Raw genomic sequence first — 25,249 nt, 5'->3', positions numbered from 1 at the left:
TTTGTTTTCCAGAATATCTTTAGGGTGGCCAAATCAGATTGAAGACATGCTCAACGATTTCATTCCAAAACAATCTGATCATACAACATTTGTAACTGTTACATTGACCGTGTAAAAATTGGAGAACTGGTGTTTGAGGAGTAACTTCTTCACTTTGAACTAGTAGCAGGCGACTCTGAGAAAAACAGCAGAAAACTTTTAGAAATGTCCTCAAAACTTTCTTGGAAGAGGTCAAAAATCACTATTGACTCATGGGAGATCCTGGCTTGTGTCTGACAAAAGTGGAGAACATTCATTTAGAGATGCAAGGACCACATCAAGAAATATCATCAGGAAGGAACTGTAGACCCAAACCTTCAAGGACCACCCAGCTCTACATAGCAGAGTCTACATCGTGCCTCATGCCAGAGGGACTGTCTTAGAAGAATGATTGTTTCTCCTGCTTTTGTACCTGAAGCTTGCTACCTGAGAAGTTCCAACAACCAACAAGTTAGTTAACAGCGTTTGCTTTTCAAAAGTACTTACTTGGCTGTAAAGTGCTATAGTATAATCAAGGTTATGAATGTGACTATATAAATGGAAGTTTTTTTTCTCCAATATATACGTTCTGATATAGTTTAAAGACAGCTAATGCAAGGAACACCAGAATGAGAAGAAAGGAAACTATATTTATTGTGAACCCAAAACTGCTTTGTGCTTCATTTCCCCATCGGTGATATTTTCCATTTCTTCTATTCTAGCTTTTGAAACATATTTTCCTCTCAGGATGTGGGAGGTTAAAGATTTGCAAACCACCTAAGTTGTTTTGCACTACAATGAGGCAAATTATTTTTAAATTGTCATGACATAGCTATGTGTATATATATAAAATTCCCATGAACTCCAAAATGAATGTCATGCCTTGTGAGCAACAATTAATACAATGTTTTAAAAGCATAAATCTAACCCATTTTTACATACGGTTGAGAATGTCAGCAGTGCAACACTACAGTATGAGGACTGAGAGTAAACTATTCAAGTTCTGAACACATTAAATTGAAGAGGTATTTATTGTTATTGCAAATAGCAGACTCACCTACTGCAGACTTGAATACAGCAGCAGTGCAGTAGGCAGCATACGGGCTCCTGTGCTTTTTATTTTTCCTTCTACCCCTTTTTATCCCCCTCAAGCTTACCTGATTAGGAGAGCTCATCAGCAGGCGGCAGCTTTGATGGGCTCCAGAGCAGCAGTTGCGTCTTCAGAGGCAATGTGGCTAGAGTTAGTCTGTCCACCTGTGAAAGCTGGAGTGGGACACCTGTGAGATAACAAACACAGCAGGACAGCTAACGTTTCGGGTCTAGACCCTTCTTCAGAAATGCAGGACACCTTTGTGGAGTGGATCTGTGTGGCCGTATAACCTGGGCTGGGAAGCCCGGAGCAGGACTCTGGCAGCAATGTGGCATGGGCTGGGAAGCCTGAAATGCGATTCTAGCGACACATGCTGTAGCAGCAAAGAAGGAAAAGTTGGACTCTAAGTTTTTTTTTATTTTATTCTAAGTTAGTGTGAATGATGCCAACATACAGGCAACACACTTTTCACTGTATTTAATATTGAATACACAGGGCAATAAAGGTGGTTCAATTTTATTCTGTAATGTATTCTTGGAAAGTGCACTGGCTTCTGTTTGCTGCTGAGGTGTTATACACGTTCCCCTCTCTTTCCCCCATCCCCCTCCCAAAACAAAAATGCTGAGTACTTGAGTAAGCACTTTCTTCCTTTGCCTCTACAAAATTTTCTTGGGGAGGTCATCACTACATAGAACATTACAGCACAGTACAGGCCCTTTGGCTCTCGATGTTGTGTCGACCTGTCACCCCGATCTCAAGCCCATCTAACCTACACTATACCATGTACGTCCATATGCTTGTCCAATGACGCCTTAAATGTACCTAAAGTTGGCGAATCTACAACCGTTGCAGGCAAAGCGTTCCATTCCCTTACTACTCTCTGAGTAAAGAAACTACCTCTGACATCTGTCCTATATCTTTCACCCCTCAATTTAAAGCTCTGCCCCCTCGTGCTCGCCGTCACCATCCTAGGAAAAGGGCTCTCTCTATCCACCCTATCAAACCCTCTGATTATTTTATATGTTTCAATTAAGTCACCTCTCAACCTTCTCTCTAACGAAGTTACGCACTGGGTGTCTCTTTTGTGCTTGACTTGCCCCAGCAGAACTCTCTTGTCTCAGTGTCAAACCAGTACTTTGCTCTTTCTTCCACTGTTTGGAATGGACATAAATTTAACATTCATTCATACACTGTCTCACAAAAAATGGAATATGCAGAATCTGCCCACTATAATTTTAAAAAAAGCACACCTTCCCTTTCCTTCCTCATTCTTACTCCGCCATTATACCAATTTAGAACAGGGACATTATGGTGCTAAGTATATCAGAGTAACTGACTTTTTTTACGCACATCAAATTGCTTTTTTTAAAAACGTGAAGAAGTGTTTGCATAATTTTAATATCAATTATAGTGAATATATTTAGTGAAAATTTAAGACACCAACATTTATTGTTTACCCATTTCACTTAAAAATTTGCTTGAAGTAAAATTCTTGAAGATGATAGGCAGCAAATTATATACTGTAGACTTGCATTTTAGTTCAGCTATCCTTTACACTCTCAATGGAAAAAAAAGACCAAAGTGTTTTTTATTCCTAAAACAATTACAGATGAGAAAGTGGTAGGGGGTGTGGAGAAAGAGAAGCAGACATTAGTAGCACGACAGCATAAGGTGTTCCACAGCCATGGAGACAAGCAGAAATGTTTTTAAATTAACGGCAGCAAAGAATCGAAGGACGAGTGTGGTGTCGCAATCTTAAGTTGAATTTCACGTATGTTGGGATTTAGCAAGTTTTGTCATAGCTCGCATTGGTAATCTGGCTTTGCTAATCAAACCAAAATGCTTTAAATATTTCTCTAATAAGCAAAATTCATCTCTGAAAAAGATCTTAAGTTTGAGTTATTATTCAAAAGAGCAATTATTTTCCACTATAATCAGTTATTGCAAGGAGGATGGTACTGTCCAAAGACAATCATTCTAATATAAAATTTGAAGGACTCGATTATGGTCTAGACTGTAAGATTACAAGGAATTTTTTTTTAAAAATTGTTCTCAATATTTGGAACAAAGCAAAATAAATTGTTACAGCATAAATATAATTCCTCAAAACTACAGAAAATTAGGTTTTTGGATGTGTGGGAATGTCTTTATACTCTGCTCAGTCTGCAGTATTCAGGAATTGCAAGCTGACAAAGATTGCTTTTGGAGAAATATAAACTGCAAATCTAACTTTGAGGATGGGTAAAGCAAAATGTGATGTGGAATAGGGTCAGTAAACAGAATTAAAACATTTACTCATGTTGAGGATGCACATTGAAACTGATTAGTTGGAGCAAATAGTCTGGCTGATCCAACTCTGAAAACACTGCTGCTCAAATACAGCAGTTCTTTTATGTAAGGTCAGCACAGCACTTGTGCTTCTGAGCCCATGGATTGAACTTCACTTCACACCCGAATTTGATCTGAACTGGCACTTCAGTGCTGTACCAAGGGATCACTGTTCTGAGAAAACAGCTGTCTTTCAGACAAGATATTAAAACAAGACCCTTGATGCCTTCTCTGGTTTAAAACAGAAGTTTTCTCCGTGACATCCAGGTAAATATTTTTCACTCCGTCTTTAAATTAGACTCATTTAATTAATTAGTATTTGTGGGATCCTACCGTGCATAAGTTGCCTGCTAGATTTGCCACATTGTAACAGGGACTACACATTCATTTACATTCATTCATTTTAAGTGAAGGAAGTGCCTTTGGGCATGTTAAGATTGTGTAAGGTGTTAAATAAATTCACCTTCTTTCAGTATTGTTTGGTAAGGAAACTAGTTTGTAATAAAACATTCAACAGGTACCGTCCAGAAAGCAAAACAACTAAAGTCAGGTGGTATTTAATCAAATATTTTTGAAGTTTACAACATTTATATAAAACAGAGCATTTATAGTAATATCAAAATTGTTTATATACAAATTGTTGTAGTTCAACAATGGAAATCGGCTCCATTTGCCAAGTTGGTCACTGTTCACACGTTATTCTTAAAATTATCACAATTCACCATAATTTCCTTCATTGAGTTAATGTGTACTATAACAAGGTAATTTTGGTTTTGTGCAAATAACACAAATTGCTCTCCAACACATTAAACATTGGGACATTACATGGACAAAATAAACTTGAGGAGGATCTAGTTATCAATATCACTGATTTTCAATTTTGTACCCATAATAATGTTCTAGATAGAACAAAGAATTAAAAAAGAGAGTACTGTATTTAACTAAATACAACTATAAACAATGTTGGCAAGGACAGCCTTTCCCAGAAGGCCTCAAATATAGTGGTTTACTTTAAAGTGCATTGGGAAGAGAATTAATATTTCAACTAGTAGACCTTCAAGTAATATTTCTTGTTAAAAAGGGCAAGTTGTGTCTGAAGTAGCAGATACCAGACAAGGTTCTATTGGTTGGAGAGTATTTACATGTCCTGGGTAAAGCAGCAATCTTTAATAATGAGCTCAAATCAACAGAATTTTCTCCAGTTCTATTTTCACATGAAATACTATACGAATAACAATTTTATGTCATATTCAAAATGCATTCTCTCCACACACACACACACACACACACACACACACACACACAGTTTAGATTTACACAGTAAACAAGTAATTGCTGTTTCGCGTTAAAAAAACTCAATTCTGGTCACAAAAAGCACAGGAGATTGTTTCGTGAACTTAAATGAATACAACTCTTTGAAATTCCATAACACTGTAAACTCTCAGTTCATTAGTGAAAGTTTAGCATTTACAGAAACAGTTCAGATTAGTAAACCCTGAGGAGTAGGTTTCAATGATTACACATTTCATTGCAGTTTTAAACAAATGTTGGGAGCTTGGTTTTTGTGAGAAAAAGCAATAAATCATTAACAGTTCTCAATCAAAAATGCAATACATTTAAATTATCAAGTACTGTGTCCATTTTGTTGAATAAAAAAATACAAATTAAGCTGAAGCTACTATATATTCAAAATCAATGTCAGATTTTCTGGACTGCGTACGGATCTGCAATCGTTGATTTTTCTTGCTGTCAAAGTTACAGTTTTGATGAAATTAAAAGAACGCCATTATAGACAAAGTACTTGACAGTGCTCCACAGGTCTCTCTGGTTATCAACCAGGGTACATCCTTATCCCTGTCAACTGTCTCAGGTTGTATAAAAACTTGCAATCATATCTGACCTCTGAGATCAGCTTCCAACCATATCATCACTAGGCCTCCTTAATTTACAACTCTAACATCACCTAATTTTCTATGCTGCTGTCTTTATTATCTCCAGATTAAACTAATCCAGTGCACTCCTGGCTGGCCACCCACATTTTACCATTCATAACTTCATTAATCTGCTGTTGGGGCCGTGTCTTCAAACGTAAACATCCCAAGTTCCAAAATTCCTGCCCTAATCTTCTCTGCCTTTCTTTCCTCCTTTAAGTGCTCTGTTAAACCTTTCTTTGATGAAGCTGCCCAAGAATCTTTGCAGCTGTGTGTAAAAAGTTGTTATATAAATGTTCATATGAGGTGCCTTGGAATGCTTTATTAAGGTAAAGATCTATACAAATGCAAGTTCTTGATGACTGTATTTCTGAAACATTTTGGAAACAGTTATAATTTTTAGAATTGGAATTTTTAAAATGTACTTTTGTTACTTTTATTTTTGAGGGTCTTAAATGTCCTCACTCAACAGATGCTGAACCTCCTGTACATTGTTATTGCAAGATACCAAAGACTGGATTTTTTCTCGTTGATACTGCCGAGCCTGATTATACAAAAACACTCCAATGATGACCAATACTGTCCCAAAGGCAGAGTATGCAGTAATCCTGTTGCTGAAGACGATGATACTGAGCCAAATTGAAAGGGCATGCTTCACAGTGCTGGCAACACTAAATTGATGGAAGCAAACAATTAAACATTAATCACCACCAGGACCAATTTTTCAATCCATATTGCAAATATTCACTCACTCACTCATGCCAAATTTTCAAGCTTTCACCTCATCACTAAAATAATTAACAAAACAGCATTAGGAAAAACAGATGTTTTATGGAATGTTGAATCAACCAGGCATAAACTTTATCAAGTGATGGGGAAAGCAAAGATTTTCAGTACTATTAGTTTTTATAATCAACTATAAATAATAGAAACAAAATCATAAATTCCTGCAAAAACTCAGCACAGGCAGCATATGTGGAGAGAATTCAGAGCTCATGTATTGGGCACAGGGACCATTTTCTTCAATATTATATTCTTTCTATTATAAGTAATAGAATCTGAATAATCAATCTTTAAATAGAAAGCTGCGTGTGGCAGGTTGAAATGCTCACTTGTATGTGGCAAAGCATTTTATTCTACACCTTGGTATTAGCTCTCTGTATACGTAGAAAAAAAAATGACAGGCAAAAAATAAGGAAGAATTTAAGAAGCAAACTGAAAATGCAATGTGCTATGTAGCCTTAGAGAAAGGCAACAAATATTTGTTAATCCATATTTAGATTTTTGATTCAAATTATGATGAGAGGTAGGAGTCAAGCACAAACTTCGGTTCGGCATTTTTAGTGATGGAAGAAATGTATAGTATCACAAACAGCAGAAAGTGTAGCTTCTATATTGCAGCAGGTTATAGCAATGTTTACTGTACTGATGTATTCACAACAGCAAATTTTACATAAACACCTCATCTGAAACTAATACCAAGATTTACATCCAATTGGCATGAAGCAGTTTTTACAGAGAAAGATACAGCATGTATCTTAGAAACTGTAAACAAATGATATTTTTTCTAATAAAAGCAAAATACTACCATTTTGGAAATGTGAAATACACATAATTGAAGAATCATACTGGATTCGAAATGTTAACTCTGTTTCCCTCCCCACGGATGTTGTCAGACCTGCTGAGTTTCTCCACCACTTTCTCTGTTTTATGATATCTTATTCTAATCATTCTCTGGAGCTCAGTTATTAGTTAGTGCATGTCAATTTAGATAGGATATGTAAATTACTCTGAAAATCACTGCAACACTGGTACTCCTCCTCACTTCCCACCACCACACTTTCTATGTGCTTCTTATTTTGATTTGTGATGCTTGGTTTTATTAAGTGATTAGCTCCAAAGTGAGAATGTCATGCTTCAGTTCCACCCCGGATACTTAAGAGGAATGAAGGATTACCATGCCAAACCTTTACGTGCTTTACCCTCTCTGCCAAAGCTTAAGGCTCATAGCATTTCTATCTTGTTTTGTCTTTTAGTGCAGACACAAAGCCAGGTTGCTTGTCCTAGGTGTCAGCAATGGTCAGTCACACAGAGTTGGATAAATTGCTGTACAGCACCGTGCAATGATACACCAGCATGTGCCAGCAACTTTCACGGAAAACACACCGGTACTACTCATTCTTTGACTATAAATTTGTAGTTGTGCGAATGGCAAGCAGTCCCCATCTATTCCCAGAAGCAACTGAAATTTTTACAGCTTGCTTTTCTTCACTGTTGCTATTGTTGAATAAAAGTGAACATTTCAATTATATGAAAGCTTTCTAGTATTTGATGATCTCACACATAGTATAACATCTCATTGCTCAATGGACAAAAAGAGAAAGAGGACCACTCCCTTAGACAGGGTTCGAAGATGGGATAATGCAAGGATGGATAACTTGTGGTGAAGCATGGTTCTCAAAGCTGTAGTTACAAGAAGTGGAAATCAACTCAGCTTGGCTGGTTAGCTCAGTTAGCTGCACAGCTAGTTTGTGATGCAGAGTGATACCAGATGCAGTTACCAGGAGGCTGAGGCATGGTCACCCTCAGTTTAAACTCACCACCAGTCATCTCTTTCTAATGCGAGGGGTGGGGAGGAGGGGAAAGAGAGAGAGGGAGGGAGAAAGAGGGAGAGAAGCCCTATGGTCCTTCGGAATTATGGAGACTTTACCAATACTGATCAGACAGGTGATGACATAAAATTTCAATGTATTTACAAATGTGGTGTTTGCAACGAAGCGTCAGCTGTGCCAGGTACATGTCTGCAGAAGAATTTTTGTTCTTCACGTGCACTATGAAGAATGGCAGCCAGAAATCCCAGAAGGTACCAGCAGTGGCAAGTGCTACCACTTCTTCATTGTAAGTTGTTTAATGGCCATTTTCAAAGACATTTCTTACTTGTATGTTGAGATTCACCAAAACAAGTCATAATATCAATAAATGCGAGATTCACCTCAAACCTTCAGACTATCCTAGTTTATGCTTTAAAGGATGACAATGATTTATAGTTCTAGTGGAGCAATTTTGCAATTAAGAGCACAGAACCTAAATGTAACTCAACATAGACATTGTAAATATACAGCTAAATTTGCTGGTATTTTCACAATTCTCAATAACATTTAACTAAACGAAAATAGACTCTGATATTCCAAAACAGTTGCATTTAGTAAATTGGTTGAACACCACGCTTTCTGCTTAAGACTCTTGATTTAGTATATTCTAAACCTTCATATGGAAGGTAGTATCCAGTGCTGGCACACCTTTGGTTTTCTATTCAAATCTGTACTAATTATATTTTTTTTATTTCTCTACATATCAGTCTACCTGAAAGTAACAGGTGATATCTTTCCCATTAAAGCATATGCAGTCACGCTCTGAATATGGAATAAGATTCCATCAATAAGCAGCAGCACCACAATATCTTGGTCAAAATTGAAACTTTGCCCACTTTTCCCAAGGACTGGAATATCCTACAAGACAAAAATACAAGAGCAGGGTTATTTACCTTAAGATCAATTGCACAAAAGCAATCAAAACTCAGTCTGCTTTGGGTCTATATATTAATCACTAGATTACAAAAGGAAATTAACAAGGCCACGAGATAACATAATTGTAAATGCCATTCATCTATCAACTAGCGTACTTAATATTAGCACCATCATAACAATATTAAGTATGGGTACAAAAAGTATCACCGACACATCAAAAGGGCCACTTGCCAGTTGCACAGAACCCTTCGGGTGTTTTTTTTAATAAATGTTGATCACCTCTGCTGTTGCCAAAGAACAAAAGATGTATCCATCTACATTACGTGTGCTCCACAACGCCTTTCCAATTAATCGTCACTTGTGATAGCCTTCCATACACACTAAGTTTATGGCTATAAGACATTTATGGCAGTAATTTCTGCACCTGACACCACCAGGCTATTGTCACATTTTGGAAGTCTGTCATTTCTTCTGTTTTGATTGTGTGTATCTGTTGTACAGGCTTTGTGCATCCATCTGTATGTCCTTTTCATGATGTGCCACTGGATTAGTATGACGGGAATCTTAGAAGTCAATTATAGGACAACGACAGCGTGCGTGAACACTTTTCAGGTGGTGGGGATATGAATTCTGAGACAGAAATTGAAGTGAGCAAACTTGATTAAGGATACAATGGATTTCAAACATAATTAAAGCTCAAACAGTAAATGAAGATCTAAAGAGTTGATATTAGACTCAAAATGTTAACTCTGTTTCTCTTTTCACAGACACTGTCAGATATAGACAGGGTGATGAAGGCAGCTTTCAGCATGCTTGCTTTCATTGATCAGAGCACAATGTGTAGGTGTTGAGACATCTTGTTGCAGCTTTACAAAATGTTGGTGAGGTCACAATTGGAGTACTGCGTGCAGTTCTGGTTGTCTAACAATAGAAAACATATTATACTAGAAAAGGTGCAGAAAAGATTTACTAGGATGCTACCAGGACTGAAAGGTTTTAGCTTTTGTGCTCCTGAGATGCTGCTTGGCCTGCTGTGTTTATCCAGCTTCACACTTAGTTATAAGGAGAGGTTGGGTAGGCTGGGACTTTTTTCCCCCCTGGTACATAGGAGCCCGAGGGGTGACCTTATAGAGTTCTATAAAAGCACGAGGCAGAGACAAGGTAGATAGACAACAGCGTTTCCCGTGGTAGGGAAGATTAAAACTACAGGGCATTAGGTTAATGAGAGAGGGGAGAGATAAAGGATTCAGGGGGCATTTTCTTTCCACACAGACGGTGGTGAGCATCTGGAATGCGTTGCCAGAGATAGTGGTGGAAGCAAGTATAATGTTTCATTGAAGTAACATTTAGATAAGTACATGGATGGGATCAGAATGGAGGGGTACGGACTAAATGCAGGCAAAAGGGACTAGCTTAATTATGCAAACTAGGCAGCATGGGCAAGTTGGGCTGAGGGGCCTGTTTCCATGCTGTAGACTTCTATGACCTGAGTTTATTCAGCATTTTGCTTTTATTTCGAGGATGGCGTTACCTCTACGATTCATCCTGACTTATCAGATGGGTAGAGAAATGCAATCACTGATTTTTCAGCACAGACTAAGTAGCTTTAGTCATTCTCATGGTTCAGTCAAGTTCTGACTAATCCACAACCTAATGTTAGAAAAACAAATTGACAGGACAAAGTTCTAATGGAGTCAAGGTTAGTGTTGAGAAGATGGATCTACAGCCAGATGTAATTAACATGGCAGTTCACGTCATGGCTAAGGAGAACGTGCAAATTAGCAAAAGGAAGGAGTTGAGAACAGCACCTTGGGCAATTCCTGACATGCCTATGAGAAAAAAAAACAAACATTCTTGTGGTGGATCTATGATTCTGCAGTTGGGATAAGACTGTTCATTTCACTTATGTAAACGTGAGAAATTAGCCATTAAAACTTGCTTGCTGAATCTCAGTGTTAAATGTAGAATCCAATATGCCTAAAAAGCAAATTCGAAGTTGTGGTATAAAAGCAGAACAGCACATGGTGAATGCTGTCCTGAAATAGGATGAAATCTTAAAATTGCAAATAAAAGCCTCAAATCATTCAAAATCATCTTATGAGTACTGGCTAAATTCTTTAAGCTTTTGTGAACAGCAATAATAATTCAAATCAAAAGTTAACTTAAAAATCATCTGCTTAAAGGCACTTTACAACATGGGTGCATATCCATAAAACCTCACTCATATCCATTTTTACTTAAAACACAAAAAGATATCATGATAATCTGGGCTGTTCCAACAAATCTTCTGACAAAATGATAGTCAAAACATCCGAGATGAGGTTAACATGCACGTTGCTGCACTAGGTGCTGTAAGAGAACCAGAGCAAAACAGAGAAACAAAAGAAAATAGAAAACAAAATACTGAACAAAACTGTAGTTCATTGGTCTTCATATTTTTAAATTTGCTTCATAAAATATGATTCTTAATATTTCCTACCAGAGTCTGTTCAAGGAAAACAAACTGTTTATGATTCAGTGACAGCATCTGCTAACTTTAAATATTTTACCTAAATTTAATTTTTATTCATTCACAGGATGACAGCACCACTAGCTAGGCCAGCATTTATTGCCCATCCCTAACTGCCCAGAGAGCAGTAGTGTCAACCACATTGCTGTGGGTCTGGAGTCAGACGTAGGCCAGACCAGGCTTCTTTCCCTAAGGACATTAGTGAACCAGATGGGTTTTTCCTGACAACCAACAATGGATTCATTGTCATCATTAGACTCTCAAATTTCAATATTTTATTGATTTCAAACTGCACCATCTGCCACGGTGGGATTCAAACCCAGGTCCCCAGAACATTACCTGGGTCTCTGGAATAACAGTACAGTAATAACATCAGTAGGCCACTGCCTCCCCTATACTTCTAAATTAGATCTAAAGTCACTGCTGGTATACACATTTAATTTTGACAGTGGGCTAGGGAAAAAGGAAGTCAATATTTTTTCAAAGGGGTATGCTCCTACATTTTAAAACAAAACATGAAATTATGCAGCCTCCTTCACTTGTAAATCAAGTTGATGTACTTTTAGTTTCTCAAATGCAAAAACAAACTTACACAAAAAGAGAGGAACTTTGCAATTGTACTAGGAATAAAAAATTTGAGGTAATCCATGTGCTCTATTCTTGAATATATATCTTTATATTGAAAAGGATTAGTATACAGATTTAGGAGACAATACAAAACTTTTTGTCTAGCTGAAAACCATTTCCAGACCTCTTACACAAGTTGTCTTACCATAAAAAACATCCAGGTTGGAATTAGCATTACCACAGCAGCAGCACTAGTATAGAACTGCAGTTCAGGTGGTCTAGAAATGCAAACAGAAAACATTTCAAATACATGGAAATGTTAGAATAATTGCAGAATAGAAGGAGGACATTTGGTCTTTCATGTCCTTACAGTCTTTCTACAAGAACAGCTCAGTTTGACCCCTTTCCCCAACCTTTATCGAAGCCCTGCAAACAAATAATGATTCAGTTCTGTTTTGAAAGTCACTACTGAATCTGCAACACCACACAGTGCACTCCAGATCCTAACTGCTCGCTGCATACCAGGTTTGCCTTACATCACCTTCGCTTCTTCTGTAACTTCCATAAATTCAAGCCCCCTAATTGTTGATCATTCTAGCAATTTCTCCTTAAGTACTCTGTCTGGACCCTCAATTTTGAGCACAATCCACAATATTGCTTTTGTTGGACATCCTATAGTATAGAAAGGCAATTGTGCTGAAGCAGCCTGGAATGCACCTCTAATTTATCTGCCAATTACTAGAAAGTTGCTATAAAAACGCCTATAAAATGCACTCGCCTAAAAGATTATTGAAATGGACAATTTTGGTGTAGTTTCAGAGGTGACCAACTCAACATTATACATTGCCCCAGGGTAAAACTTTTACAATTCTGTTACAGGACAAGAAAATGTTTGATGATTTGTCAGTTTCTACCACTAGGAAACAATTTCTTCCATATATGGGCCTGTAATAATCAAAATGGTAAATATTTATCTGAAGAATACAATTAGTGATCAAAAATATTTGCAGCATATTTTACTTTTTATTAATAAAATTTCATAGTTTATATTTGATATCATAAAAGTGTAGAATAGTTATTGTCAGGACGCAATTATATCTAAATAGGTAGTAAAAGCTGATTCTATAAATAATTTTATAAGAATGTTGGACAGCTATTTGCAACTGAGGGCACTACAGGGTCACAAACAAGAGGAAGGTATTGGAATTTCGCACAACTGCTGTAAAAACGATGATTCCATGGTCAAATAAGCAGATCAAATAAAATGCTCTAACTCCACTTCCGGATTTCATTTCAATTTGCACCGCCTCAGCTAAAATCCAATTAAAACCAGAAGATATAAGAGCAGAATTTGGCCATTCAGTCCATCACATCTGCTCCACCATTTGATCATGGCTGAGATGTTTCTCAACACCATTCTCCTGCCTTCTCCCGGTAACCCTCGAGTCCCTTACTAATCAAGAACCTATCCTTCCTCTGTCTTAAATACACTCAATAAACTGGCTTCCACAGCCCTCTGTATATTGCCTTTCACTGATTCTGGATGAAGAAATTACTCATCTCAGTTCTAAAAAGGCGGTCCCTTCCCTCAGTGGTTGTGCCTTTGGTCCTAGTTGTTCCAACTAGAGGAAATAACTTCTCCATGTCCACTCTATCCAAGCCTTTCAGTATTCTGTCAGTTTCAATCAGATCCCCCACACATTCTTCACATTCATCAAGTAGTCCCAGAGAACTCAACCACTCCCCATTTGATAAACTCTTCATCTGTGAAATCATTCTTGTAAACCTCCTCTGGACCCATTCCAACACCACCAATCCTTCCTAGGTTACAGACAGCAAAACTTCTCAAATTTTCCAAACGTAGTCTGACCACAGCTTTGAACGGCTGTGGCTGTATCTCTCTGCTCTTGTATTCTAGCCTTCTTGAAACAAATGCCAATATTGCATTTGCCTTCTAACCAGCCAACCGAACCTGCAAGTTAATGTTAAGAGAATCATGAACTAGGTCTCAAGTCCCTTTGAGTGCAGATTTCCAAAGCCTTTCCCTGTTTAGAAAATAGTCTATGCTTCTATTCTTCCGAGTAGAATGTATAACCTCATTTTCCCCACACTGTATTCCATCTGCCACTTCTTTGTCCACTCGCCTATCGTGGTCAAGTCCTTCTGAAACCTCCTCACTTCATCAACATTATCTGTCCCTCCACCTAGTTTTGTCATCTGCAAACTTAGCAACAAAGCCCCCAGTTTCTTCGTCCAGATAATCAATGTACAACATCAATAGCTGTGGTCCCAACAGTGACCCTGATGAACTCCACAACTTATGGACTGCCATCATGAAAAAGACCTCTTCGTTACTTTTCACTGCCTTCTGCCAGTCAGCCAATCCTTTATGCATTCCAGTACCTTGCTCTTAACACCATGGGCTCTTATCTTATTCAGCAGCCACCTGTGTGACACTTTGTTGAAGGCTTTCTGGAAATTCAAAAAGAGGTCAGGTCCACTGGCTCTCATTTGTCTAACTTGCTCATTATCTCCTCAAAACATTTTAATAGACTTGTCAGGCTTGACCTCCCCCAAAGAAGCCACATTGACTCAGTCCTATTTTACTATGCACTTCCAAGTACTCTGAAATTTCATTCTTAATAGGGGGCTCTAAAATCTTATCAATGACGGAGGCCAGGTTAACCAAACTATAGGTTCCCCAACTTCTGCCTCTTTCCCTTCTTAAACAGGGGTGTTACTATGGCCATTTTTCTGTTCTTTAGGACCCTCCCTGACAGTAGTGATTCTAACTACGTATTCAAGACAGAGCTGGATGTGGCCATTGCGGCCAAAGGGATGTGGACAGAAAGCGCAAATGGGACACTGAAATTGCATAATCAGCCATGATCATATTGAAACGTGGTGCAGGCACAAGAGGACTGAATGGTCTAGTCCTGCACCTATTCTCTACATTTCCACAGAAGATCACAACAAATGCATCTACAATCTCCTTAACTATCTCTTTCAGAATGCTGGGGCGTAGTCCATCTGGTCCAAGTGATTTATCCACCTTCTGACATTTCAGCTTCCCCAACATCCTCTCCTTAGTGATGGCCACTACATTCACCTCTGACCCTGACTACTGAAGTTCTCATATTTTACTTCATCACTTTCAAATTACTCTGAAATTTACTATAATTCATGTGAGATGTTCAGAGCATGTGTATCTAAAATTTACCAGCATTTAAAAATTCAATATTCAGAATCCCTACAAAGAAAAACAAATAGTTGGGATATCCTTTAAGTCTTTCTTGCTTTGTTAATGTTCCTGGCTACTGTCTCCATACTGATCCTTGAAGCCAAACTGGAAAATGCCACATTTACATTGCTGCCTGGGAGCAGCTAGTCAGGATTTTGTTTCAAAAACATACAGAGGAAATGGCAGCATAGCAAGAGTTTGACTCCAACATTAAAAGGTTGGTGTGTAAATGTATCCTAAAATTCATCAATACTTGAATTTGTGGCTAATAAAGGAAAAATGCAATGCAGGGGGAATCTGAGCTCAGCTGAAGTATTTAAAAGTAGCACATTCTGGCACAAGCAATCAACAGGAAGACTGAAAGAAAACACACGGTGGAAGCAAAGCTTGGATGGTATCAGTTCGCAAATAGGAGGAGGGAAAGTAAAAATGTTCAAATGTAAATAAAACTTTGATTTATTTTAATCATAATACAGGATATAAATTGAGTTACATTAAGTTAACTGTAATGATACCAAAAAGATTAAAAGTGAAATGACTGACACTTACGAGAATTTATATTTGTCTCCACTAAGCAATTTTTTAGAGAAGACATTCTGTAAACTGAAAAGATTTGCATTACCATAGGTGCTACATAGCATGCTTTAATAAAACTGACATTTAATTAGATAAATCTGCAACCATTTTTGTCCCTGAAAATCTAATTTAAAATTAATATAAAGTCTCTTATGATAATATCACAAAATATTATTAATGGCTACAAATCCAGCCTTTGAATCTAAAGTCAAATTCCTGTGCAGCGTGGCAGTTACGTGGTGGATAAATTTTAGCAGTGTTCTAAGTTCCTGGCTTCCACTCATATTGCAAATTGCAAGGGAGCCAAGAATTTAGAACACTTAAATTTTGTCCACAATCACACCACTTTGGCATCATCACCAAGACTACTTATTTTCATTTCCACAGCTTCACCCAATGTGTCCTTTCCTTAGTTCATCTACTGCTGAAACTATCAACCCACGTCTTTGTTTCTTGAAAGTTCTGATCTAGTCCTGGCCAGCTGCCCACATTTTAGTGTACAAATGCGAGGTCAAACTTTGCTGCTTACGTCCTAATTCGCAGCAAATCCTGTTCACTGTAAGTCCAATGGTTGCTGGCCTACATGTATCCTGGTTAAACAAAGACTCAACTATAAAAACCCAAAAGAACTGTGGATGCTGTAAATTAGGAACAAAAACAGAAGTTGCTGGAAAAGCTCAGGCAGGTCTGGCAGCATCTGTGAAGAAAAAAAACAAATCAGAGTTAACATTTCGGGTCTGGTGACTCTTCCTCAGTTCATTTCCTCAGGCACCTCATCTTCAGGTATGCCTGGTGCTGCTCCTGGCATGCCCTCCTGCACTTTCCATTGAACCAGGGTGGTTCCCCTGGCTTGATGGTGATGGTTGATTGGGGGCTATACCAGGCCACGAGGATACAGATTGGAGTACAATTCTGCTGCTGTTGATGGAAGTTAACTCATGGATGCTGAGTCTCAAGTAGCGAGACCTGTGCAAGGTCTGTCCCACTTAGCACAGTAATAGTGCTACATAACACGATGGAAGTCATTCTCAACGTGAAGGCGGGACTTCACCTCCACAAGGACAGTGCGATGGTCACTCTTACCAATGCTGTCATGGGCAGATGCAACTGCAGCTGGCAGATTGGTAAGGAGGAGGTCAAGTATGTTTTTCCCTCACCACCTGCCGCAGGCCCAGTCTAGCAGCTGTGTCCTTTAGGACCCGGCCAGCTCAATCAGTAGTACTGTTGCTGAGCCACTCTTGGTAGTGGACATTGAAATCCCCCACCCAGAGTACATTTTGTGCCCTTGCCATCCTCAGCGCTTCCCCCAAGTGTTGTTCAACATGGAGGAGTACAGACTCGTCAGCTGAGGGAGGACAGTATGTGGTAATCAGCAGGAGGTTTCTTTGCCTATGTTTAATGTGAAGCAATGAGGCTTCACGCGGACCTGAGTCAATGTTGAGGACTCCTAGAGCAATACCCTCCCAACTGTATACCACTGTGCCGCCCCTCTGCTGGGTCTGTTCTACCAGTGGGGCAGGACATATCCAGCAATGGTGATAGTGGTGTCTGGAACATTGTTTGTAAGGTATGATTTTGTGAGGATGACTACATCAGGCTGTTGCTTAACTAGCTGTGAGACAGCTCTCCCAATGGTGGCACTAGCCTCCAGATGTTAGAAAGGAGGACTTTGCAGGGTCAACAGAGCTGTTTATGCCGTTGTCTTTTCCAGGGCCTAGGTCGATGCCAGGTGATCTGTCAGGTTTCATTTCTTTGAGACTTTGTAGTGGTTGGTACAACTGCGAGGCTTGTGAGGCCATTTCAGAGGGCAATTGAGAGTCAACCACATGACTGTGGGTCTGGAGTCACACGTAGGCCAGACCAGGTGAGAGTGGCAGATTTCCTTCCCTGAAGGATGTTAGTGAACCAGATGGGATTCCCCCCCACCCCCAGATAATGGGCAATAATTTCATGGTAATCAGTAAATTCTTAATTCCAGACTTTTTAAAAACAAATCACTGAATTCAAATTCCACCATCTGCTGTGGTGGGATTTGAACCCGGGTCCCCAGAACAACAGCTAGGTTTCTGGATTAAAAGTCTTGCGATATTATCGCTAGGCCATCGCTTACCCATTTTCAAAAAAGAATTGAGTCAAAACTCCAGGAACACTTTCTGGGCTGTAACTATTATTTCTCTCTACTGCCACAATCAAACTAGTCAGTCAGTCATCTAACTAATGTTTGAGAGATCTTGCAGCATTTATCATCATAACACAAGCTGCACACTAAATAGGAACAACAGGCAAAATACACATTTCTAAAATCTCAAGTCCTTATTTAGTCACCTAAGTAACTGCAATTATTCTAAGGCATTTAGAAACCTCAAAACAATCCTTTGAGGAGGAGGAAATAACTAAAGAAAGAATATGTTTAGTATTTGTAAGGAATACAAAAGGTTTGCAACATCACCTCCTCCATTCCAGATCCTGTACTGCTGGACCAGCAGTTCAGATCTGTAAACAGTTGTACAACAGCTAAAAACAGCACATGGAATGAGGTCTACAAGCATGTACTTCTCAAAATTAGTAATTCTTAAATGACAATGTATGTCAAAAATACTTACCAATCCATGATATTGGTGGACAAAGCAGCTGAGAAGCCAAGCATGTTAAAGCTGATTTCTGACACTGTACACAATGCCAATCCACCCATTATAGGCATTAAAGACATGTTAACCCATAAACCTAGGATTACAAAGCAGAATAGGCAACGCAGTTATACCACAACATGCAGGAAAACATTTCAATGCACTTCACAGACACAAAGTCACGTAACTTCAAATTAAGAGAAATGATCAAAGGATTAGTGAAAGAGCTAGATGTTTAAGGGAGTATCTGAAGAGGAGGAAAGATAGAGATACAAGAGGTTTAAGGGAGGAAACTCTGGAGCTCACGGTCTAGATGCATGAAAGCACAAACATCATTGGTGGAGTGATTAAAGCAGGGATTCCAGTCACAATTAGATAAATGCAGAAATAGCATTGGAGAAGATTGCAGAGATGGGAAGAGCTTTAAAAACCTGGTGGGAATATTAGAATTGAGCCTTTGCTTTACCAAGAGCCAATGGAGACCTGCGAGCATAGAGGTGGCAAGTAAATGGTGTTATCATTGTGGCAGATCTTGGAGTGTATTGTGCTTCTCTGTTAAGATTAATAGAGACTAAAAGAGGCAAGGTTCCCGGTAAATTTCACCTATTATTAAACATTGTCTAGTAACTACATATATGACAAGGCCTAGCACATGGCTTCATGTAGAACCATATCACAGTAAACTCATAATGTGATCCACACATTACTGATGATGAACACTGTCTATTTACATATTTGATCTTTACATCTCACATGGGACCTGCACAAGTAAGAATAGGATGTGTTGCCTGTGGAAGAGCTGAAGTCGATTAAGAGTGGAGAGCATATGAATAGTTGCATGTACAGGTAACAAAAGCATAGATGAGGGCTTCCTAAACAGATATGCTAAAGCAGGGGCAAGACCTTAATGCTTGGTTAGGATCCCTGTTTAATATGACGTAAGCTCAGGTTTTGGTATTTGTTGTGGCTTAGTCTACAAGAATCCCAAGTATACTCCAAATTTCAGAAACAAATTGGACAAACCCGAGTAACAAGAGAATCTATTCTCTTGACATTATTTGCATAGGTAAATCAACACTAAGTGCCACGATCCTTGATTACACTGGGCCAATACATTTGGCAACATTACTATATTTTCTATTGAAACAAGATTTCTTACCCGTGTATTCTCCCAGAATAAGCCTAGACATAATTACAGTGAAGATTGGTGCTGAACTTTTTACAGTTTCTGCAAATGAAACAGCTACATTTTTTAGGCTTACTAGTCCCAAAACAACAGTAGTAAACCTGCACAATAACAAAAAGAAAACAAGAATCAATTAATCCTTTTAGCAAACATAAAAGCAAATACAAAATGGCATAGCTATCATCATAGAAATCAGCAATGTAGATTTGAGGGGTAAAGCCTGAAGAGTTATTACATTGAATCTGGCCATCTCATTCCCATTAGTTTCATGTTAGATATAATAACATGTTGTACATCCTCCCTGTGTCTGCATGGGTTTCTGCCGGGTGCTCCGGTTTCCCCCCTCAGTCCAAAGATGTGCAAGTTAGGTACTGGCCATGCTAAATTACCCACTGTGTTCAGGGATGTGTAGGTTAGGTCCATTAGCTCTGGGAAACACAGGGTAATAGGGATAGCGTAAGGGGATGCCCTTTGGAGGGTTGACGTGGACTAGTTGGGCCGAATGGCCTATTTCCACACTGTGGGGATTCTACAAAAACATGACATATTTAAAGTGATCAAAATATTCTATCAATTATGAAATTTGATTGATAAAGAATTCTCAATATGCTTAATCATGATACTGCCTTGGTCCTTTATTCAAACTGCTGGTTCAGAAACACTGACTCTTACTCCAATGCTGCAGGGGCAATATTAATTACAAACACAGCCACATTTTCCTGAAGCACGAAACATTGTCTATCAGGCCATTTCCAACACTGCAATCCTGCTGCCTACCAGATGTGACGTGGCAGAATGGCAGAGGCAAGTTGGACTCAGGGCCACAACGTTCAAGAGCAGGGCCAAAGCTGGCAGATACTGAGGCTGGCAGGTTAGGGGGCCCTGCTCCATTTACTGAGATACCTGGTTGTGTAAATGAGTGTCAGGCACCTAGACCTCTTCTCTTCCTCTGGACATGGCTGTTTCCCACTGCTAACAGGTTACAATTTAATCCACACAGATGTAATTACTTCAAACTCAATAATTTATTCACACAAATCCATATATTTCTCTGTAGAGTTATTTCTACCATGTGCCAGCGATATGCTTCAGTCCAAAACTCATTAGAGGGGTCATCAGGAACCAGGTATATTTTTGTCCTTGTTGCTGGTGGTGGTCATGGATGTTTACATCATTCAAATGCACAAATTCAAGTTTAAAGAATATTTTACCAGATACTGAATTCAAAAAATGAAAGCCATTGTTGAATTTTAAAAGAAGTCTCACTTTGGATGGAATATCTGAAATCTGAACTTTAAATCAGTTAAGTAATAACTGATTTTTATTGACAAAGGTACTGCTACAGACACACATACTCTACAAAAAGACTTTTCTCTTTGAAAGAATACCCAATTATATGGCAACCAACCTGAAGTAGGTTGCTTTTCTACTCTGTATATCCAAGAGTGACATACACAAATCTAAAGAACAAAATGGTCCAGAATAAAATAAAAACTGAACTGTTTGATTTATCAATTCACTTATGTTTCTCCAGCTTACCTCATTAATCCTACAAAAAACATAATCATAATGAAGTTTGAGGGATATTCAGCTCGGGTTTTATGCTGATATAAACAACACGGGATGTATATTTTGACACAACCAATCACAGTGGTTGTAAGTATTTGTACAGCACCTGAAAAAGTCAGACAGTGCAACAAATAATACCAAGAATTAGTTAATGCACCAACTGTCAAAATTTTTGTAAATACAGTAAACTTTCTACTAACTGGCACCTATGGGACAATCAATGTCCGGATGATCAAGAGGTATTTGCAATCACAGTAAATTCTGACCAAGTGGATTTTTGAGACATCAACATCCCTCAAAAAAAATCAAATTAAAAACATCAAAACACATCCTAAAATTAATGTAAAAACACAAATTAATAGAAAGCTAACGTGACAGGATATATATATCACTGATTATGATATTTGTAGTATATAATTTTTGCCAGTTTATCAAGAATGCCAGTTAAGACAAAGTTTGCTTTAGACTCGTTCATAGAATGTGGGTGTTTCTGGCTAAGTAGGGATGGCAGATTTCATTCCCTAAAAAGGATATTTGTTAACCAGGTGAGTTTTTCTGACAACTTGGTCCATTAGGCTGGATTTTAATTTAATTTGTTAAAGGCATTTTCAAGATCTATCCTGGTGGTATTTAAACTCATGTCCCCAGAGCATTAACCTGAGGTTCTGAATTACTAGGTATATTATACTCCACTACACAAACTCTTTCCCGACAAGTTTAACGTTGAATTCTTGATTTAGCAGCCAAAGGCACTCGGTAGCTCGGTGGTTGGCATTGCTGCCACACAGCAACAAGGACCCGGATTCGATTCCAGCCTTTGGCAACTGTCTGTGTGGAGTTTGCACATTCTCCTTCCATCTGCACGGGCTTTCTCCCATAATCCAAGGACGTGCAGGTTAGCTACGGTAAAGGCAGAATGACAGCGATAGGGTAGGGGCTGGGGTGATGTCGACTTTACAGGCTGAAGGGCCTCCTTCTGCACTGTAGGAATTTGTAAGTGAAATGAATCCTGGTTAAGGGACGATTCTATATTAAAAACAGCTATCCCCATTAAAATAAAACACTTCAGTGGTAACCAAACCATTGACAATTACGCTACGTTCATGAGGTGGCTTAGAAATCTCACTTCCACAATGAATCTTTAGCACAATACTTTATGGTTCTAACAGCAGCTGTGGAGAGAGTCACGTTTCAAATCAATAGTCTTTCATCAAAACTCATCAACTGGAAATGTTCTATCCCCAGATACTGCCTGATGCATTGAACATTGTCTTCATTTCATGTTTTCATTTCAGATTTCTGCATGAGCGGTGTTCACTCTCACAAATCATTTTGAGATCAGCATTCAGAGCAAACAGATTTGTTGCTTTGCCTCTGGCTTCACATATAATTGTAATTTACAAAAAAAAAAATCAACATATAGAATATATGAAAAGAGAGCCTAGGACTCTAGGGATGGGGATGCAAATTGCACTTGCATGTTTTTACAACTCTACAAAGTCATTTAGCTCAGAGTGGAGAGTGAGCCACTGTCACGCCCAGAACTGACTCTGTGATATCAGCAATGTATTAACACTGAAGATTTTAAAGATATTTACCCAGCACTCCTGGTTCTCCTTCCAGCAAAGTCAGGATGTATTTGTTGAGGAAGAGTGTACAGAAACTGAAAAAGTACCAGAGGCTAAGATACATCATGGCCTTGACACTCCAAACTCCGGAGTTTGACTCAATGACAGTGGTCTCTGTGATGGTGATTTTTAATACATTTTCATCCGTACAGCTGTCACTTCGCGTAATTACGATCTTTTCGTTCCTATTGAAAAGGGAGCAACGACCTGGAATTTTTTTTTCTTTCTGCAACTTCTCATCAGGAGGCTTTTTCTTGTCTGGCAGAGGATGGGAACTGTCCGTCAGAGACATGTTCTGGTTAGCAGACTGCAGCTTGGTCAGTTACTAAAAGCAAATGTCTGAAATGTTCTGTAGAACAAATGGTCACTCTGCCAAGAATATAAGTGGTATAAGACTCTGTTAATGTCAAATTGGAGAGATCTGGTCACCATCCAATTCCAGTAGCACTGATCATTTCCACCTTATTCATGCCACAAATGTCAATTCAGTAGCTAGAAAGCAAGGAAATATTTTGTTTTAAAAATTAACCAGTGAGAATATTTAGTGTATGATCTGCTTTTTATAAAAATTGCCTGTGTTCTTGCTTTTGCTAATATATCACAACATTTAAATCCAAATAGGTAAAAAGCTAAAGAAATCACATTACTCGGATGGTTTTGATAGCTTTCTTGTCATGTTATATATCAAGAAAGTTTGCTAAAGAACATTTATCCCTGTTAAAACTAGTGGGTTGAAAGTTTCAGCAACCTTTTTCTCCACAGAGATGGTTATGGAAGAAAAACATAAGAAATAGAAACAAGAGTATGGAATTCCTGGAGACAGATGTCTCCAATCTTCATTGGGCAGGACCTCATTCTTCATTCTCCTGATACTGCTATTGTTTTGTTATTTCCCTACCATTCCTGCATTAGCCATGCTACCAGGTCTTACATAGCCAAATTCAGACTGTTACTAGGAGTACTCTTGCCACAGCGTCAAAAGATTCTAAAATCAAGTCTCATTCCGGTACACGAGTACAAAAATTTAGGTTGACGCTCCAGTCTAGCGCTGAGACTTTTCAGGTGAAAATGATAGATATAAATGATTCCATGGTTACTTCATTATTTTGAAGAGCATCAGGGGCGTTGTCCTGGTATCGTGGTCAACATTTTCCCCCTCAATCAACATCATTAAAAACAGATTACTTGGTCATTATCGCATTCCTGAACATGGGATCTTCCTTGGGCCAAACTGTCATGCTTCCTATATTAAAACAGTGACTACAGTTCAAAGTACTTAACTGACAGTGATCCTGAAAGGCACTACATAAAGGCAAGCCTTAATTTTTTTTCAATACATTTCCTGAACGGACATTCCAAGACAGAGCACAACATCAGAAATCTTTCATCCCTTCCTGGGATTTTTGAATGTCAACATGACACTAAAACATCTGCTGGACCACAGTCATTGCTCAGTCCGATGCAGGATCAGCACTGTATTATACCTAACCACCTGATACAGATTTCATCAGTAGAGAAACAGCATCAGAAAATAAAAATCAACAATAAACAAAATATGCTGTTGCAGAGCAATCCTAATTTTCAACTTCTGTATTGTAGAATCAGTTCTAGTTTTGATCTGAAGAAAGTAGAAATATGTTCTGTAGACATATGGTATTTACACTGATCACATTTAATGAAAAATGTACATATACTTATAAATATGAGACTGTATTTACAACAAAGAGTCATTCATCGCACTGACATGCTCTCAGGTCTTTCCCCGCCCCCACTTATGTTTCAAGGCAATCCTGAGGAAGCCCATTCACTTTGAAATTTTGGTATCCTCAGTGAATAGGTAAGCAATGCATAAGTCATACAGGACTAGGTGGGTGGGATAACAAGGAAAGTTGCAAGAGGTATTAAGAGTGTTAAACCATAAGCCTTGGTGGGTGGTTAAAGTTGGGTGCAGTTACAAAGATACAGTACGTGAGGGAGCAGAGAGATGGTGGCACATACCCTGACAGAGCATAGAAGCTCAATTGATCTTACTTCAGCATTGCTGAGCATTTCTCTGGATCATGGAGACTGCCCAGAAAGTAGCCTCAGACTAAACTGGCATGGTCTGGCAACGTGCTCCTCCAATAGGCCTAGGTGAAAGAGCAGAGATCTCCTTGTATCAGGACATCAAGGTCCACAAAGGAGGGTGCCAAATTTCCCCATCTCAATGTTCAGGAAATGGGATGAAATACATAGGGCAGCTCTGACCTGGCAGTACTTTACCGGTCCACAACAGTGTTTTAAATATAGCATCAACAGCAGGAATCCCCGAATATGGAATTCCAACAGTGGAAAGTACTTCTGCCTTACTAACAATTCACACCCTTCTGATGAGGTGATTTTTGGAAGACAATGTGAGAAGTGTGCCCGAAACCCTTCATGAAATTTATTAAACATGACAGCTAATTTCTGC

General features: G+C 38.7%; 1 protein-coding gene across 5 annotated transcripts in view; it reads right to left on the bottom strand.

Moving 5' to 3' along the window:
- Positions 1 to 3,977: 3,977 nt before the first annotated feature.
- si:ch73-236j9.2 (solute carrier family 35 member E2A) overlaps positions 3,978 to 25,249 on the bottom strand; it is a 38,266-nt gene continuing 16,994 nt past the window's right edge. For all 5 annotated transcript variants that reach the window (XM_048561372.2, XM_048561374.2, XM_059655555.1 and 2 more), the window contains 8 exons: positions 22,768 to 23,289; positions 21,140 to 21,275; positions 19,574 to 19,701; positions 18,391 to 18,511; positions 15,761 to 15,814; positions 12,176 to 12,248; positions 8,731 to 8,876; positions 3,978 to 6,038 (listed from right to left, as the gene is read on the bottom strand). In XM_048561372.2, coding sequence (XP_048417329.1) covers positions 5,819 to 6,038; positions 8,731 to 8,876; positions 12,176 to 12,248; positions 15,761 to 15,814; positions 18,391 to 18,511; positions 19,574 to 19,701; positions 21,140 to 21,275; positions 22,768 to 23,089 — 1,200 coding nt within the window. In that variant the 5' untranslated portion in view covers positions 23,090 to 23,289 and the 3' untranslated portion in view covers positions 3,978 to 5,818. The remainder of the gene's footprint in view (positions 6,039 to 8,730; positions 8,877 to 12,175; positions 12,249 to 15,760; positions 15,815 to 18,390; positions 18,512 to 19,573; positions 19,702 to 21,139; positions 21,276 to 22,767; positions 23,290 to 25,249) is intronic.

Source organism: Stegostoma tigrinum, chromosome 28 (genome assembly GCF_030684315.1).
Source record: "Stegostoma tigrinum isolate sSteTig4 chromosome 28, sSteTig4.hap1, whole genome shotgun sequence".
NCBI classification, from domain to species: domain Eukaryota; kingdom Metazoa; phylum Chordata; class Chondrichthyes; order Orectolobiformes; family Stegostomatidae; genus Stegostoma; species Stegostoma tigrinum.
Note: the sequence above shows the minus strand (reverse complement) of the source record. Positions and strands in the feature narration are given on the sequence as shown.